The sequence below is a fragment of the Monodelphis domestica genome, chromosome 3, assembly GCF_027887165.1.
Source record: "Monodelphis domestica isolate mMonDom1 chromosome 3, mMonDom1.pri, whole genome shotgun sequence".
NCBI classification, from domain to species: Eukaryota; Metazoa; Chordata; class Mammalia; order Didelphimorphia; family Didelphidae; genus Monodelphis; species Monodelphis domestica.
Genome location: NC_077229.1, coordinates 27,354,286 through 27,369,927, shown reverse-complemented (window position 1 = coordinate 27,369,927; position 15,642 = coordinate 27,354,286). Strand labels below are relative to the sequence as shown.

The 15,642-nt window shown below is 43.8% G+C and overlaps 1 protein-coding gene across 4 annotated transcripts in view; it reads left to right on the top strand.

Annotated features, from left to right (window-relative positions):
* The window catches only part of SGSM1 (small G protein signaling modulator 1), a 121,436-nt gene that overhangs the window by 62,985 nt on the left and 42,809 nt on the right, over window positions 1–15,642 (top strand). For all 4 annotated transcript variants that reach the window (XM_056821581.1, XM_056821579.1, XM_056821580.1 and 1 more), the window contains exons 4-9: window positions 1,685–1,847; window positions 3,097–3,249; window positions 5,394–5,461; window positions 5,872–6,017; window positions 6,154–6,285; window positions 11,305–11,429. In XM_056821581.1, the coding sequence (XP_056677559.1) occupies window positions 1,685–1,847; window positions 3,097–3,249; window positions 5,394–5,461; window positions 5,872–6,017; window positions 6,154–6,285; window positions 11,305–11,429 (787 nt within the window). The remainder of the gene's footprint in view (window positions 1–1,684; window positions 1,848–3,096; window positions 3,250–5,393; window positions 5,462–5,871; window positions 6,018–6,153; window positions 6,286–11,304; window positions 11,430–15,642) is intronic.

The window sequence follows — 15,642 nt, the reverse complement described above, 5'->3', positions numbered from 1 at the left end:
TCCTACTTTAATCCATTTCTCAAAAATTGCCTCCTGGTTCTGCCCCCGGGGCCAAAGAACAAGTCCAGCCCCTTCATGTGACAGCCCTCCATACCCTTGAAGACCTGAATCTTCTGTTTTCCAGCTTAAACTTGCCCAGTTCTTCAACAAATGTTCATATATATTCAAATGCCTTAGACTAAAAGCCATTAATCTTTCCAGCCTCAGTTTCTTGTTCTGCAAAATGAGAAGCTTGGAGAGGTAGCTGGGTAGCTCAGTGGACTGAGAGTTAGGCTTGAAGATGAGAGGTCCTGGGTTCAAATTTGGCCTCAGACACTTGCTAGCTGTGTGACCCTGGGCAAGTCACTTAGCCTCCATTGCCTAACCCTTACCACTCTTCTGCCTTGGAACCAATACATGTTATTGATTCTAAAATGGAAGGTAATTAAGGGTTTTTTAAGAGAGAGAGAGACATACAGACAGACAGACAGAGACAGAGAGAGAGAGAGAGAAAGAGACAGACAGACAGACAGACAGACAGACAGACAGACAGAGAGAGAGAGAGAGAGAGAGAGAGAGAGAGAGAGAGAGAGAGAGAGAGACATGGGCCAAATGACTTTGAAGTCCCTAACAGCTTTGAATCTCTGATCCTCTGATCCCAAGTCACCTGCTCTTTTTGAGCCTCAGTTTCCCCTTCTATAAAATGAGGGGATACATTAAATTGCTTTAGAGATCCCTAACAGCTTTGAATCTCTGATCCCCTGATCTCAAATCACCTGCTCTTTTTTAACCTCAGTTTCCCCTTCTGTAAAATGAGAGGATGTGCTGAATGACTTTAGAGATCCTTAACACCTTTGAATCTCTGATCCCAAGCCACTTGCTATTTTCAAACCTCAGTTTCTCCCTCTGTAAAATGAGGGGGTTGGGCTAACTTCCTTCAAAGGACCCTAACACCTTTGAATCTCTGATACTAAGTCACCTGCTCTTCTTGAGCCTCAGTTTCCCCTTCTATAAAATGAGGGGATACATTAAATTACTTTAGAGATCCCTAACAGCTTTGAATCTCTGATCCCCTGATCTCAAATCACCTGCTCTTTTTTAACCTCAGTTTCCCCTTCTGCAAAATGAGAGGATGTGCTGAATGACTTTAGAGATCCTTAACACCTTTGAATCTCTGATCCCAAGCCACTTGCTATTTTCAAACCTCAGTTTCTCCCTCTGTAAAATGAGGGGGTTGGGCTAACTTCCTTCAAAGGACCCTAGCACCTTTGAATCTCTGATACCAAGTCACCTGCTCTTCTTGAGCCTCAGTTTCCCCTTCTATAAAGTGAGGGGATACATTAAATTACTTTAGAGATCCCTAACAGCTTTGAATCTCTGATCCCCTGATCTCAAATCACCTGCTCTTTTTTAACCTCAGTTTCCCCTTCTGTAAAATGAGAGGATGTGCTGAATGACTTTAGAGATCCTTAACACCTTTGAATCTCTGATCCCAAGCCACTTGCTATTTTCAAACCTCAGTTTCTCCCTCTGTAAAATGAGGGGGTTGGGCTAACTTGCTTCAAAGGACCCTAACACCTTTGAATCTCTGATCCCAAGTCACCTGCTCTTCTTGAGCCTCAGTTTCCCCCTCTGTAAAATGAGGGGGCTGTGATAAGTCGCTAACAGCTCTGAATCTCTGACCCAATGACCGTCTTCTCCACAGCGGCCGTGGAGGCCTGTGTGCTTCACGGCCTGAGGCGCCGGGCAGCGGGCTTCCTTCGGAGCAACAAGATCGCAGCCCTGTTCATGAAGGTGGGGAAGAGCTTTGCCCCGGCAGAGGAGCTGTCCCGGAAGGTCCAAGATTTGGAGCAGCTGATTGAGAATGCGTGAGTGAGAGCTTTGGGCTGCTGGCAGATCCGCTTGGTGGGCTCCCATTCCAAAGTCTGGAGGAAACGAACCCTGGGCAGCTTTGAGGGAAGGAACCCTTCATTAGAAGCTGGGCTTTTCTCCCACTCCAGCCCTTACTAGGGCAAGGGGCAGGGGCGGTGGGGGGAAGACAGTGTAGACAGTCTTTTCATTCATTTAACAGACATCGTTAGTGACAGATGTTATTAATCATCTACTGGTTCTATGTCATGGAAGTTAAAAGTCAAAGAAGAGGGGTAGCTAGGTAGCTTAGTGGGTAGAGTGCCAGGCTTGGGGACTGGGTTCAAATCTGGCCTCAGACACTTCCCAGCTGTGTGACCCTGGGCAAGTCACTTAACCCCCATTGCCTAGCCTTTACCACTCTTCTGCTGTGGAACCAATAAATAGTATTGATGCCAAGACGGAAGGTGAGAGTTTAAAAAAGAGTAAAATAAAATGAAAAATGAAAAAAGACAAAGACCCTGTGTTTATAGAGCTTACAGTTGGACATAAAAGCTTTCCTCTTCCTCATCTCTCTTCTTAGAATCTGGTAAGTCATTCACATTTTAGTCTGAAACAGTTTTTCAGTCCCTTCATTCTCTTTCCCAGGGGTACTTGCATTTAAAGCTGTTACTTTCTGTTTTCATTGAGGGAAGGTTCTCTTCCTCAGCTGGGAAGGGATTCACTTTGCCAATTTTGTATCTGAGGGTTCTTCCCAGGTTCCCCCAACCCTTTTATGCCCTGGCCACCTTCTTTGCCTCCCTGTGAGAGGCAGCATGGAGGAGAGAGGAAAATAAACATTTCTGTGGCATCTACTATGTGGCTGTCGTTATTATCTCTATTTTGCCATTGAATCTAACAAAAGTTAAGTGACTTGCCCAGGGTCACACAGCTAGTAAGTGTCTGAGGCTAGATTTGAATTCTGGTCTAACTGACTCCAGGCTTAACACTCTGTATATTACACAAAGTGCCTTGTGGCACAGGGAGATAGGGTCATGGGTTCAAAACCTACCTCAGATGACCCAGGCCAATTACTTAAGCTTTGGATCTATGCCTCAGTTTCTTCACCTGTAAAATGGGAGAGGTGGACTTGATGGCTTTCTAAGCTCCCTTCCCATTCTAAATCTATGATGCTTTGATGGCCTTGAGTTGCCTGCTGGGGTGCAAGGGATTGTGAGGGGACAAACTTTCTAGATCAGTCTTTAAGTCTCTCTGATCCTGTCACCAAAGGCGGAACCAGCTCCAGGGTCTCCAGGAGAACGTCCGCAAGCTGCCCAAGCTGCCCAATCTGTCGCCCCAAGCCCTCAAGCACTTGTGGATTCGCACAGCCCTGTTCGAAAAGGTCTTGGATAAAATTGTGCATTACCTGGTGGAGAACAGCAGGTGAGCCTTGGCCATGGGTGGACTGGGAGAGGGAGGGGAGTGAGGAAGGGGCTGCTTCCCTCAACGGCCGTTCTCCCAGCTAGACCTCCCTTGGCCCGCTTTGTACTCAACAAATGTCCAAGTGTTTATCTGCAATATGCCGGGCAGAGCTAGGCACTGGGAGAACAAGGACAAAATTGAAACACTCACTACCCTCAAGAAGCTTAAATTCTGTTGGAGAGGACAATGGCTACCCAGCAAAGACAAGGTACTAGGGAGCAATAGGTGCAGCTAGAGGGATAGAGTTCTAGACCTGGAATCAGGAAGACCAGAATTCAAATCTGGCCTCAGACACTTACTAGCTGTTTGACCCTGGGCAAGTCACTTAACCTTGTTTACCACGGTTTCTTCATTTGTAAAATGAGCTGGAGAGGGAAATAGCAACCCACTCTAGTGTCTTAGCTGTGTGATCCTGGACAAGTTACTTAATCTTGTTTCCCTCAGTTTCCTCATCAATAAAATGTTAAACTACTGTAGTATCTTAACTGTGTGACCCTGGGCAAATCACTTAACTTTATTTGTCTCAGTTTTCTTATGAATAAAATGAGCTGCAAAGGAAAATGGCAACCCACTCTAGTATCTTAGCTGTGTGACCCTGGGCAAATCACTTAACCTTGTTTGCCTCAGTTTCCTCATCAATAAAATGAGCTGCAAAGGAAAATGGCAACCCACTCTAATATCTTAGCTGTGTGACCCTGGGCAAGTCACTTAACCTTGTTTGCCTCAGTTTCCTCATCAATAAAATGAGCTGCAAAGGAAAATGGCAACCTACTCTAATATCTTAACTGTTTGATCCTGGGCAAGTCACTTAACCTTGTTTGCCTCAGTTTCCTCATCAATAAAATGAGCTGCAAAGGAGAATGACAACCCACTCTAATATCTTAGCTGTGTGACCCTGGGCAAGTCACTTAACCTTGTTTGCCTCAGTTTCCTCATCAATAAAATGAGCTGCAAAAGAAAATGGCAAACCACTCTAGTATTTTAGCTGTGTGACTCTGGGCAAGTCACTTAATCTTGTTTCCCCCAGTTTCCTCATCAATAAAATGATTTGGAGAAGGAAATGTTAAACCACTTTAGCATCTTAACTGTGTGACCCTAGAGAAGCCACTTATCCTTGTTTGCCTCAGTTTCCTCATCTGTAAAATGAGCTGGAGAAGGAAATGGCAAACCACTCCAATATCTTTGCCAAGAGAACCCCAAATGTGGTCATTAAGAGTCAGATATGACTGTAATGATTGAACAACAACAACAGGGAGGGATAGGTGCCAAGGAATGACTCTGATCAGATGTGTTAGGGACAGCCATTTTAGGGAATCCTAGAAGGCTTCTTAGGTGAGGTAGATCTTCATGGTTGATGAAGAGATCATGAACTTTGGAGTCCATGTCAGTGGATTGAGAGCCAGACCCAGAGATGGGAGGTCCTGGGTTCAAATTTGACCTCAGACACTTCCTGGCTGTGTGACCCTGGGCAAGTCACTTAGCCCCCATTGCCTAGCCCTTACTACTCTTCTGCCTTGGAACTGATACAGAGTATTGATTCCAAGACTGAAGGTAAGGGTTAAAAAAAATAAAACTGTGATCCTCTCATCTTAAGGATTCTGAAAGCTGAGAAGGGAGGATGTACTAGGCATATGGAACAGCCAATTCAAAGGAACTGAGGTGGGAAATGACTTTTGACTAGAAAAGAGAATGCCTAAAGGGGAATGGTATGAAATGAGCTTGGAAGGGGAGGTCAAGATTGGACTGTAAGAAAGCCTTGAATGCCATATGAAAACTTCCTTTCTATCTGCTCTTCTTCCTAAATTTTAGCTCATTCCCTCAAAATAAAAGGAAACCATCAATGTAGGGCACCTTGATATTCCTCTGATTGTTACTTCTGCAGTTGCTGCTCCCACATGGAGGGCACAGCTACCAGAGCAATAGTTGAGAGTTTGTAAACTCCTTGAGGACTAAGGACTGTTTTGTTTTGGACTTTGCATGGCTGCTGTTACTTCTGTGAGGCTCAGATGAGATGATATATTTTTTAAAAATGTAAACTGTTAAGTGCCCTGGAATGTGGACTTCTATGTTAATAACAACTCATGCCTCCTTTACTTTCCTGCTAGTAAGTATTATGAGAAGGAAGCTCTCTTGATGGACCCTGTGGATGGCCCCATCCTTGCTTCTCTGTTGGGTAAGTTCCTCTTCCTCTGCCCTCCATTTTCCTTCAGAGCCCAGCTCAGGTGCCTCTTCCTCTTTGAGCCTTCTCATCATTGTCTCTTTCCTCCTTCCCCATCCCCATTTCTTCATGTTCCTGCAATTACTTTGGATGCATTTTCTTTTGTATCTGATCAAAGTTGTATTCTCTAGTAGAGTGTAAGCTTTGTGGCTTCTAATAAATGCTTATTCAATTCAACAAGTACTTATTAAGGTCTGATGGTGCATTAAGCACTGGGGATACAGCAACAACCTTGAAATAGACCCATCCTGCCCTCAGGGAGCTTATAGTCGATCAGATATCAGGATTTTGTGGCCGACAGAGGGGATGGGCGAGCTGGGCTCCAGGCTGTCTGTTTGGGCTCTCATGGTTCCCTCTGCTCCCAGTTGGCCCCTGTGCACTGGAGTATACTAAGATGAAGACGGCAGATCATTTCTGGACGGACCCCTCAGCGGATGAGCTGGTCCAACGGCATCGGATCCACAGCTCCCACCTCCGCCAGGACTCCCCTACCAAGCGCCCGGCACTTTGCGTGAGCGGACTTGGGGATCGGGCTGGGGAGATTGGGAGGAGGAAAGGACCTCATGCTGGGGGAGATGAGGCTTGGAGCTCAGAGCATCACTTGGGACCCTTTCCATCCCATCCCCTTCCACCCCCCACACTCCCAGATCCAGAAACGGCATTCGAGTGGCAGCATGGATGATCGGCCCTCCCTCTCCGCTCGGGATTATGTGGAGTCCCTGCATCAGAACTCTCGGGCCACTCTCCTTTACGGCAAGAACAATGTTCTGGTCCAACCGGTAAGTGCCAGACTAAGCTGTGGGTCTGTCAGAGAATCACTGGTTCCATGCCTCCCTCTCCCATGAAGTGACTTTTTTCTCCTGTCTGCACATCTCGTTGTCTCTGCTCTGGTTGCTTGCTGCTGTTGCTATTGTCCCTCTCCCACCCCAGTGGGCTCTGGCACCCGAGTACCATCTGGGGTTCCATGGAATAAGAATTTTTGGAACAGTGTAACTTCCGTTAACTTTTTTAAAAAATCTATTTATTTTGTTACATATTTCCCAATCACATGTAAACATTTTTGAGTTCCAAATTTTTTCCCTTTTTGTCTTTCCCCATCCTTAAGAAAGCAACCAATATGATATCAATTATGAATCTGAAGTCATGAAAACATGATTCCATGGGTTCTGAACAATGAGACATGTATAACCAAGTGGAATTGCTCGTCAGCTCTGGAAGGGGGACAGAAGAGAGGTAGCAAAAATCATGAATTATGTAACCATGGAAAATATTCTAAATTTTAAAAGTTTTAAAATAAATTAATTAAAAAAAAGTTCAATCCACTGGGGATAAAACAACAGCAGCAACAGCAACAACAACAACCATTTCTATGTTAGCAAAAGACAATACACACAGAAAACCAAGAAGAAATAAAGAAAAAATTAAAAAGAGTATGAGGAACAGTGATTCATTGGATTGAGAACCAGGCCTAGAAATGGGGGATTCTGGGTTCAAATCTGGCCTCAGACACTTCCTAGCTGTGTGACCTTGGGTAAGTCATTTAATCCCCATTGCCTAGTTCTTGCCACTCTTCTTCCTTGGAACCAATACAGAGAATTGATTCTAAGACAGAAGGTAAGAGTTAAAAAAAAAAGTTTGCTTCAATGTATACTCAGAGTTTCATTGGTTCTCTCTCTGGAAGTGGATAGCATTTTTCCTCCTTATTCCTTTGGCATTATCTTGATTCATTGTATTGATCAGAGTAGCTAAGTCATTTATACTTGATCGTTGTTACAAGATTGCTGTCACTGTATACAGTGTTTTCCTAGTTCTGCTTGTTTCACTCTGCATCAGTTCATATAAGTCTTCCCAGGTTTTTCTGAAATCATCCTGCTTGTCTCTTCTCATAGCACAACAGTATTCCATCATAACCATGTACCACAGCTTGAGGAATTTACATTTTAGACCCCATGGAGTCACTCTGGGGACAGGGTTAGGGGCTGGGGCAGAAGCAAACCTCAGCATTTAAGTGCATAGAATTTTAAAGGTAGAAGAGACATGTAATTCAGCATCTCCCTCCCTCTCCCATTTTTTTTAAACCCTTACCTTCCATCTTAGAGTTAATACTATGTATTGGCTCCAAGGCAGAAGAGCGGTAAGGGCTAGGCAATGGGAGTCAAGTGACTTGCCCAGGGTCACACAGCTGGGAAGTGTCTGAGGCCAGATTTGAACCTAGGACCTCCCATCTCTAGACCTGACTCTTAATCCACTGAGCTACCCAGCTACCCAGCTACCCCCCCCTCCCATTTTACAGATGGGAAAGGTAATACTTAGAGAGGAAAATAAATTTGCTCAAGGTCACTCAGATAGTAAATAGTGACATTAGAATTTTAACTTCAAGATGTGGATGAGGCCATGTATATATACCATGTGGACTTTCTTGGTTGCTTCATTTTAAGGCTCAGCTCAAATCTAACTACCTCTTGGAGAAAGCCTTTCCCAATCTCCCACCTTCCACCCTAGGAGCCATTGCTAGTGTCTTCCCCTGTGAAATTATTATTCTTTCAATCATGTCTGACTCTTCATGACCCTATCTGGGATTTTCTTGGCAAAGATACTGGAATGGTTGGCCATTTCCCTCTCCAGCCCATTTTACAGATGAAGAAACTGAGACAAGTAGGGTGAAGTGACTTGCCTAAGGTCACCCAGCTAGGAAGTGTCTGAGGCCAGATTTGAACTCAGGAAGATGAATCTTCCTGACTCCAGGACTGATGCTCTATTTGCTGTACTATCCAACTACCTTCCTTTAGGACTCTTCTCTTCTATATATGTCATATATATTTAAATACATATTTATAACATATAATTGTTATTTATTATATTATATTATATTATATTATATTATATTATATTATATTATATTATATTATATTATATTATATTATATTATATTATATTATATTATATTACATTACATTACATTACATTACATTACATTACATTATATTATATTATATTATATTATATTATATTATATTATATTATATTATATTATATTATATTATATTATATTATATTATATTATATTATATATTAAATAACTATTTAAATGTGTTGTCTCCCTAGTTAGACCATGAGCTTTCTGAGGGCAGGGACCATTTTTTTCCCTTTGTATCCCCATTGCCACTGCTTATTGACTGACAGACATACAGAAGATGGAACCAGATGACTTCTGTGTCCCTTCTGGCCCTGGGAGGCCTGTCATCTTAGGCCATTTGACCCCAAATGATTGGGCTCCATTGTCAGTCATCCTCTAAGCTGGCCCACACACTCCTGGGCCATTGTTCCGTGTCCTTCTCAGCCCCAAAGACTCCCTGTGGTTCCTCTCCTTTTCTGGGCTTGGCAGGGGGCTGGGGAAGGAGATGGGGCGATTGTGCCTTAGCCTTCTAGCAGCAGCAGCAGCAGCCTCCTATAGAACCAGGCTCTCCTCTTGTTGCCAGGCCTTTGTTGTCAAGAGCTACCGTAACCATGGAAACCCTGCCAGGCTGCTTCTGAGCCTTTCTCACTGAAATTGGCAGTGACAGGGAGGGGTAGAGGCAGGACCATCAGTCCTGATTACTGCTGGTCCAGGCAGGCAGGCAAGGGATGAGGGATTCACAATGATGGAATGAAAGAGGCTTTGAATTTGGAAATGGGACCAGTGTTCAAATTCTGCCTTGGCATTTCTAGTCTCTATGATCTCACTTCCCTGAGTCTCAGTTACTTTATCAGTAAAACTAAGGGATTGAACTAAATCATCTATGAGGTCCTAGCCTGCTCTAAAGCTATATCTTAGCTATGAGACCTTGGGCAAGTCACTTAACCCCTTTAGGCCTCAGTTTCCTCATTTGTGAAAGGAAGGGGTTGGACTAGATGGCATATAAGGACAACTTTCCAACTCTTTGTCTATCATCCTATGATCATAATGGGATCTTTTGGGATCTGGGGGCTTCTTAAAGCGAGAAAACTGTGACCTTGTGCAAGTCACTGTATAAATAGCTATTATTATTATTAAGAACCAGAACTTTCATATACGTAGAAAGTTCTGAGTGAAAACTCCTTCTACTGATTTGGATTAGTGACCTGTTTATGGCAAGTAGTCATAGAGAGTCACTTGGGGCATTGAGCTGTGATTTATCCAAGGACTCTCAGCCAGTATATATCAGATCAGAATGGAACCCAGACAGCTAAGTGGCTCAGTGGATAGAGATCCATACCTAGATCAAAATTTAAAAAAACAAAAAAGGATTGATGGGGCAGATGGGTGGCTCAGTGGATAGAGTTAAGGCCTGGAGAGAGTCCTGAGTTCAAATGTGGCCTCAGACACTTCCTAGCTGTGTGACCCTGTGTCACTTGCCTAATTACTGCTATTCTGCCTTAGAACCAATACACAGTATGGATTCTAAGCAGAAGGGAAGAGTTAAAAAAAAAAGAAGAAGTAAAAAGGATTGAGCCCAAGTTCCACAGCTAGATCTCTATTCGCCAGTCCCTGCTGCCTAACAATTTTATTTTAAATTATTACAAATTATAACTCACTCCTTCCTCACTTGCTTCTTAGATCCCCTGATCTTCTTCAAGGCTCAGATCAAAGCACCACCTTCTACAGGAAGTCTTTTTATTTTTTATTTTATTTTATTTTATTTTTTAAAACCCTTACCTTCCGTCAATACTATGTATTGGCTCCAAGGCAGAAGAGTGGTAAGGGCTACACAAGGGGGATCAAGTGACTTGTCCAGGGTCACACAGCTGGGAAGTGTCTGAGGCCACATTTGAACCTAGGACCTCCCGTCTCTAGGTCTGACTCTCAATCCACTGAGCTACCCAGCTGCCCCCAGGAAGTCTTTCTTTAAAAATGTATTTAGTTTTCACGTTCATTTTTTTTTTAATGTTGGCTTTCAAATTCTTTCTCTCCCTCCCACCTCTCCCCTACCCATCGAGACAGGAAGCAATATGATATCACTTATACTTGTGAAGTCATACAAAACATATTTCGGTATGAGCCATGTTTTTAAAAAAAGCACGAAAAATAAAGTGAAAAAATATGCTTCAAATTGCCATCAGAGTTCATTTAGATGTGGAAAGCTTTTCCTTCTTCTTTTTCTTTTTTTTGTAAACCCTCACTTTCTGCCTTAGAATCAATATGTATTGATTCTAAGGCAGAAGAGTGGTAAGGGCTAGGCAATGGGGGTCAAGTGACTTGCCCAGGGTCACACAGCTGGGAAGTGTCTGAGGCCAGATCGGAACCCAGGACCCTCCCGTCTTTGGCCTGGCTCTCAATCCACTGAGCTACCCAGCTCCCCCCAAGCCCATTTTATTATATAATGTGTTATTTCCCCTAATAGATTGGAAGCTCCTTGAGGACAAGACCTATTGCATTCTTTGCAAAATAGATCCTATATAATAGTTACTTACAAAAATGACTGTTGATTGATTGACTATGATGAATCCGGGCATCAGGGTGGAATAAAGGATAGAATCAGGAATGCCTGAACTGGAGTCCTGCCTCAGACTCCATCTATGTCAGCTCTGGGCAAGTTACTTCGCCTCTCTCCGCCTCAGTTTCCTCATCTGAAAAATGGGGATAATAATAACATTTACCTCACAGGGTCACTGTTGGGATCCAGTGAAATAGCATATGGAAAGGTCTTTGCAAACCTTAACCAGAAATGACAGGCACCATCATCATCATCATCGTTGCCGCCGCCATGCCTATCACCATTGTCCCTTTGGGCCAGTCTATTCGATGCTCAGTTGTTCCGCTTTCTCTTCACCCCTCCTAGAGAGATGACATGGAGGCTGTCCCCGGATACCTGTCCCTGCATCAGACTGCGGACGTCATGACCCTCAAGTGGACCCCCAACCAGTTGATGAACGGCTCTGTGGGAGACCTGGACTATGAGAAAAGGTGATGCCCTGCTGTGGCCGTTCTCTCGTCTCCCTGGCAACGGATGGGTTGGAGGGGGTGGCCCTTGGGCTTGGTAAGAGATGGAGGGGATGAACCTAACTTCTAAGGCAGTCGAGTGACTAGAACTCTGGGCTTGGAACCAGGAAGATTTGAATTCTGATCCTTCTTAGCCACTTCCTAGCTAGGTGACCCTGGGCAAGTCACTTAACCCCTCTCAGACTCAGCTTCCTTCCCTGTGAAATGAAGAGGTCTAAATTCTCTTTAATTCTAAGTTTACGAGGCTATTGTAACCTATCCGGTGCCTGGAAATTTCCTCTGCATTTGGGCTTTTGGCTCTGAAAAAGGGGCCAAACGATGGTCTCTGACTGATAAAGAAACCGAGACGGTCCTCAAAGAGGGTATAACAAGGAGCCACTTATACCAAGCGAGTAGATTGATTCTTGCCCTCTAGAAACCCAGGCGTGAAACCTGGATTCATGGGAGGCTGCTTCCTGCACACCTCCATGGAGCTGATCTCAGTCTTTACCACCGGGGCCTCGGACCCCTAGAGTCTGCCATGGCTGAGAACTCTACTGGGTAGGGCTGCTGGGGCCTGGACATGAGGAAGGCTAGTCCCCACTCAGCCACTGACTGACAGATCTCATTGGTCTTGAGTCCTTGAGGGTCTTGGAAAGTCCTTCGCTGAGCCCAATCCCATTATTTTATACAAATGAGGAATTGGAGGTTCAAATCTCACTCTTTCTATTCATTGAGTCAAGTCAAAAGCTATCTGTTTTGGGGGGCAGCTGGGTGGTTCAGTGAGTGGAGAGCTATGCCTTGAGATGGGAGCTCCAAGGTTCAAATCTGGCCTCAGACACTTCTCAGCTGTGTGACCCTGGACAAGTCACCTCACCCCCATTGCCTAGCCCTAACCACTCTACTGCCTTGGAACCAATACACAATATTGATTCTAAGACAGAAGGTGAGGGTTTAAAGAGAAAAAAGGGCCAGCTGGGTGGCTCAGTGAGTGGAGAGCCATGCCTAGAGATGAGAGGTCCTGGGTTCAAATCTGGTATCAGGTACTTCCTAGCTGGGTGACCCTGGACAAGTCACTTCACCCCTATTGCCTAGCCCTAACCACTCTTCTGCCTTGGAACCAACACACAGTATTGACTCTAAGACAAAAGGTCAGGGTTTTTATATTTTTAAAAAAGTGTCTGAGTTTTTTTAGATGCAAAACAGGAAGGATTATTTTGAGGAAAGCATTTTTCAGACCTCAGATTGTTATTACTAATTTAACAATAATATGATTAACTATTATTCATTCAATACTATCACATTATTAAATTGTGATTGACTTGATATAGTCATTAATTTAATATGATCATAAATATAGTAATATTAAATTATTCATTTAATAATACATTATTAAATGATCAATTAATAAATTATTGTGAATGTAATACCTTTTAAAATTATTGATTTAATTATATTATTAATATAGTGATATGATTAAATCACTAATTTACTATTACAATACTTCTATTAAATTAGTAATACATGATGAAATCAATAGTATCACTAAATTAGTATTTTAATGCTAATGTTATTGAATTATTATAATGTAAATTATTGTTCTAGAAATTATTAGTAGTCATCTTATTTTTGTTATTATGATTTCCTCTTGTATAAAATGAGAAGGCTGGACCAGTTGGTTTCTAAGGTCCCTCCCAGCTCTTGATCTTCTCTTTTCTAAAGCCCCTTCTAGACAATCAACATTAAGTGTCTGCTCTATACTGGGCCCTCTGCCAAATGCTGGGGGACATCAATAAGCAAGAATGAAATGATACCTACCCACCAGGAACTTACATTCTAACCCATCTAACATCCCAAGACCCACCCCAGCTCTGATTGTCCTGTTCTGTGGTTTGTTCTCTCCTCCCTGATCCCTCATGGGGCCATAGTGGGGGGCTGGGCTTGTCCTGACGGGTGTTCTCATCCCCCACCCCTTTTCTTCTGGTTACTGATTCCTCACTTGACTGGACAATGTTCAGTGACAATCTGATTGCTGAGATAAGAAGGATGCATAGATTCTCTGTAGTCCCCATGGGGACAGGAGTTGGGGTGGTGGTGAGAAGTGTGGATGCTCTGATTGATTTTACTTGGGGCTGTTTTCTCTCCTTCCCCCTCCACCACCCACCCACCCTTCCCAGTCCTCAGCAGAGGCTGCTGTCATCTTCCTGACTGGTGATATTTCCTTATCTCTCCCTGATAAACTCAGAGATCTGGAGCTGAAGAACTCAGAGTTCATTGAGGCAAAATCCCCCATTTTACAGATGAGGAAAATGTGGCAGGGAGAAATTACGTGATCTGCTGAGGAATCATACACTAGTTAAGTGACCAGGGCAGGATTTGAATGCAGGGCCTCTGACTGCAAGTTCACTGTCCTATCTAGCACTCCACACTGCCTTTAAAAATAGGGGATCTAGGGCTCTTGCTTTTGTTCCCCTTATAGCTTGGCAGGTCCTAGCAGGGAGAGAAAAATCTTAGAAACTTGGAAGCATCCTGGCTTTTAGAGACCCTTTTATAGATGAGGAAAATTGAGATCCAGAGAAGGGAGTTCCCCGGTGTTACAACAATAGTTCTCAGGTCTTCTGATGCACAGGTCAGTGTTCTTAAAAAATGGGGGTGAGTGGGCAGCTAGGTTGCTCAGTGGATGGAGGGGAGAGGTCCTGGCTTCAAATCTGACCTGATACTTCCTAGCTGTGTGATCCTGGGCAAGTCACTTGACCCCCATTGCCTAGCCCTGACCACTCTTCTACCTTAGAACCAATACACAGTTTTGATTCTAAGACAGAAGGGAAGGGTTTAAAAACAAACAAAACACCCCATGAAATCATGGTGGGGTGGGGAGGAAGGTCTTGTACCTAAAATTTCATTGATTCAATAAAGAAACTTCCCCTTCTGGGCAGCTATTGTCTTAGTGGATAGAGAGCTAGGCATGGAGATATTCCTATCTGGGTCCTGGGTTCAAATGTGGTCTCATATATTTCTTCTCTGTGTGACCCTGGACAAGTCACTTCATTCCAGTAGTCTAGCCCTTACTATTCTTTCATCTTAGAACCAATACTCGGGATATATTCTAAGACCGAAGGTAAGAGTTTAAAGAAAAAGATCTTACACTATAATGATGGTCATAAGTTTTGGGTATCCAAGAACACGGGCCAGAAGGAATCTGGGCTAATTTGTAGTCACTCTTAAAACCCCTTCATCCATTTATCCCCCATCTCTTATGGTTCAGCCCATAGAATGTTGGACTCATATACAGGAAGCCCTCAATTCATATCCTGTCTTAGCCACTTAATAGCTATGTGACCCTGTATAAGTCATTTGACCCTCACGGCCTCAATTTCCTCATGTATAAAACGAGACAGTAGGCTTCGGTGGTCTCTAAGGGCCCTTCTAACTAAATCCAGGGTCTATCTCCAGAGCATCCATGTGATGCAGATGGGATCTTCCACTTGAATGGCCCCTATGGGGATGGGAAAGGGGGGAGTTTGATCTGGGCCCTAACAAAGTGTTCCATTTTGATTTTCTTTTTTCCTTGCTTCCTTGTTTACTTCTCTTCTTCAGCCCTCACTTAGTGGGGACCGGTGGGGAAACAATGATTCAATTCAGCACAAGCCCTCCACTGTTCCCTAACCCCTCTTCCCCTATTCCATCTCTCCATGAGAACTGGATATGTTGCAGCCTTTTATTTTCATGGCGCTGTCCTTGGTACTACACTGGACAACATACCCTACTTTGTTTGCCTGACACTTGCTCATAGGAGAGGCTTCTAGATCCAGGGCTGAAAGGGACCTCAGAGGACTAGAGCCTAGCCCTATCATTTTATAGGGAAGGAAACAAAGGACTAGAGAAGTGACTCATCCAAGGTCATATAACTAGGATCAGAGGTAGGATTTGAATCCAGATCCTATCACTTCAGAACCCTCAACCCTCTGCCATTTGGTTGCCCATCCCTTCCTTGAATCTCTACTAAACAGCTTCATGTCCAGTTCTGTTTCTCAGATTCCTCAATGTCCAGATAGGATATGAGAGTGAGGACCCACTGGCAAGTATATATCTCTGGCCTCCAGGTATAACAAGCTCTGCTTGTAGGACAGAACCTTTATTGTTCCTCCCTTTCCCAGCTTGGTCCTGGAAGTGGTCTAAAGAATGCCTTTCAGCAGGA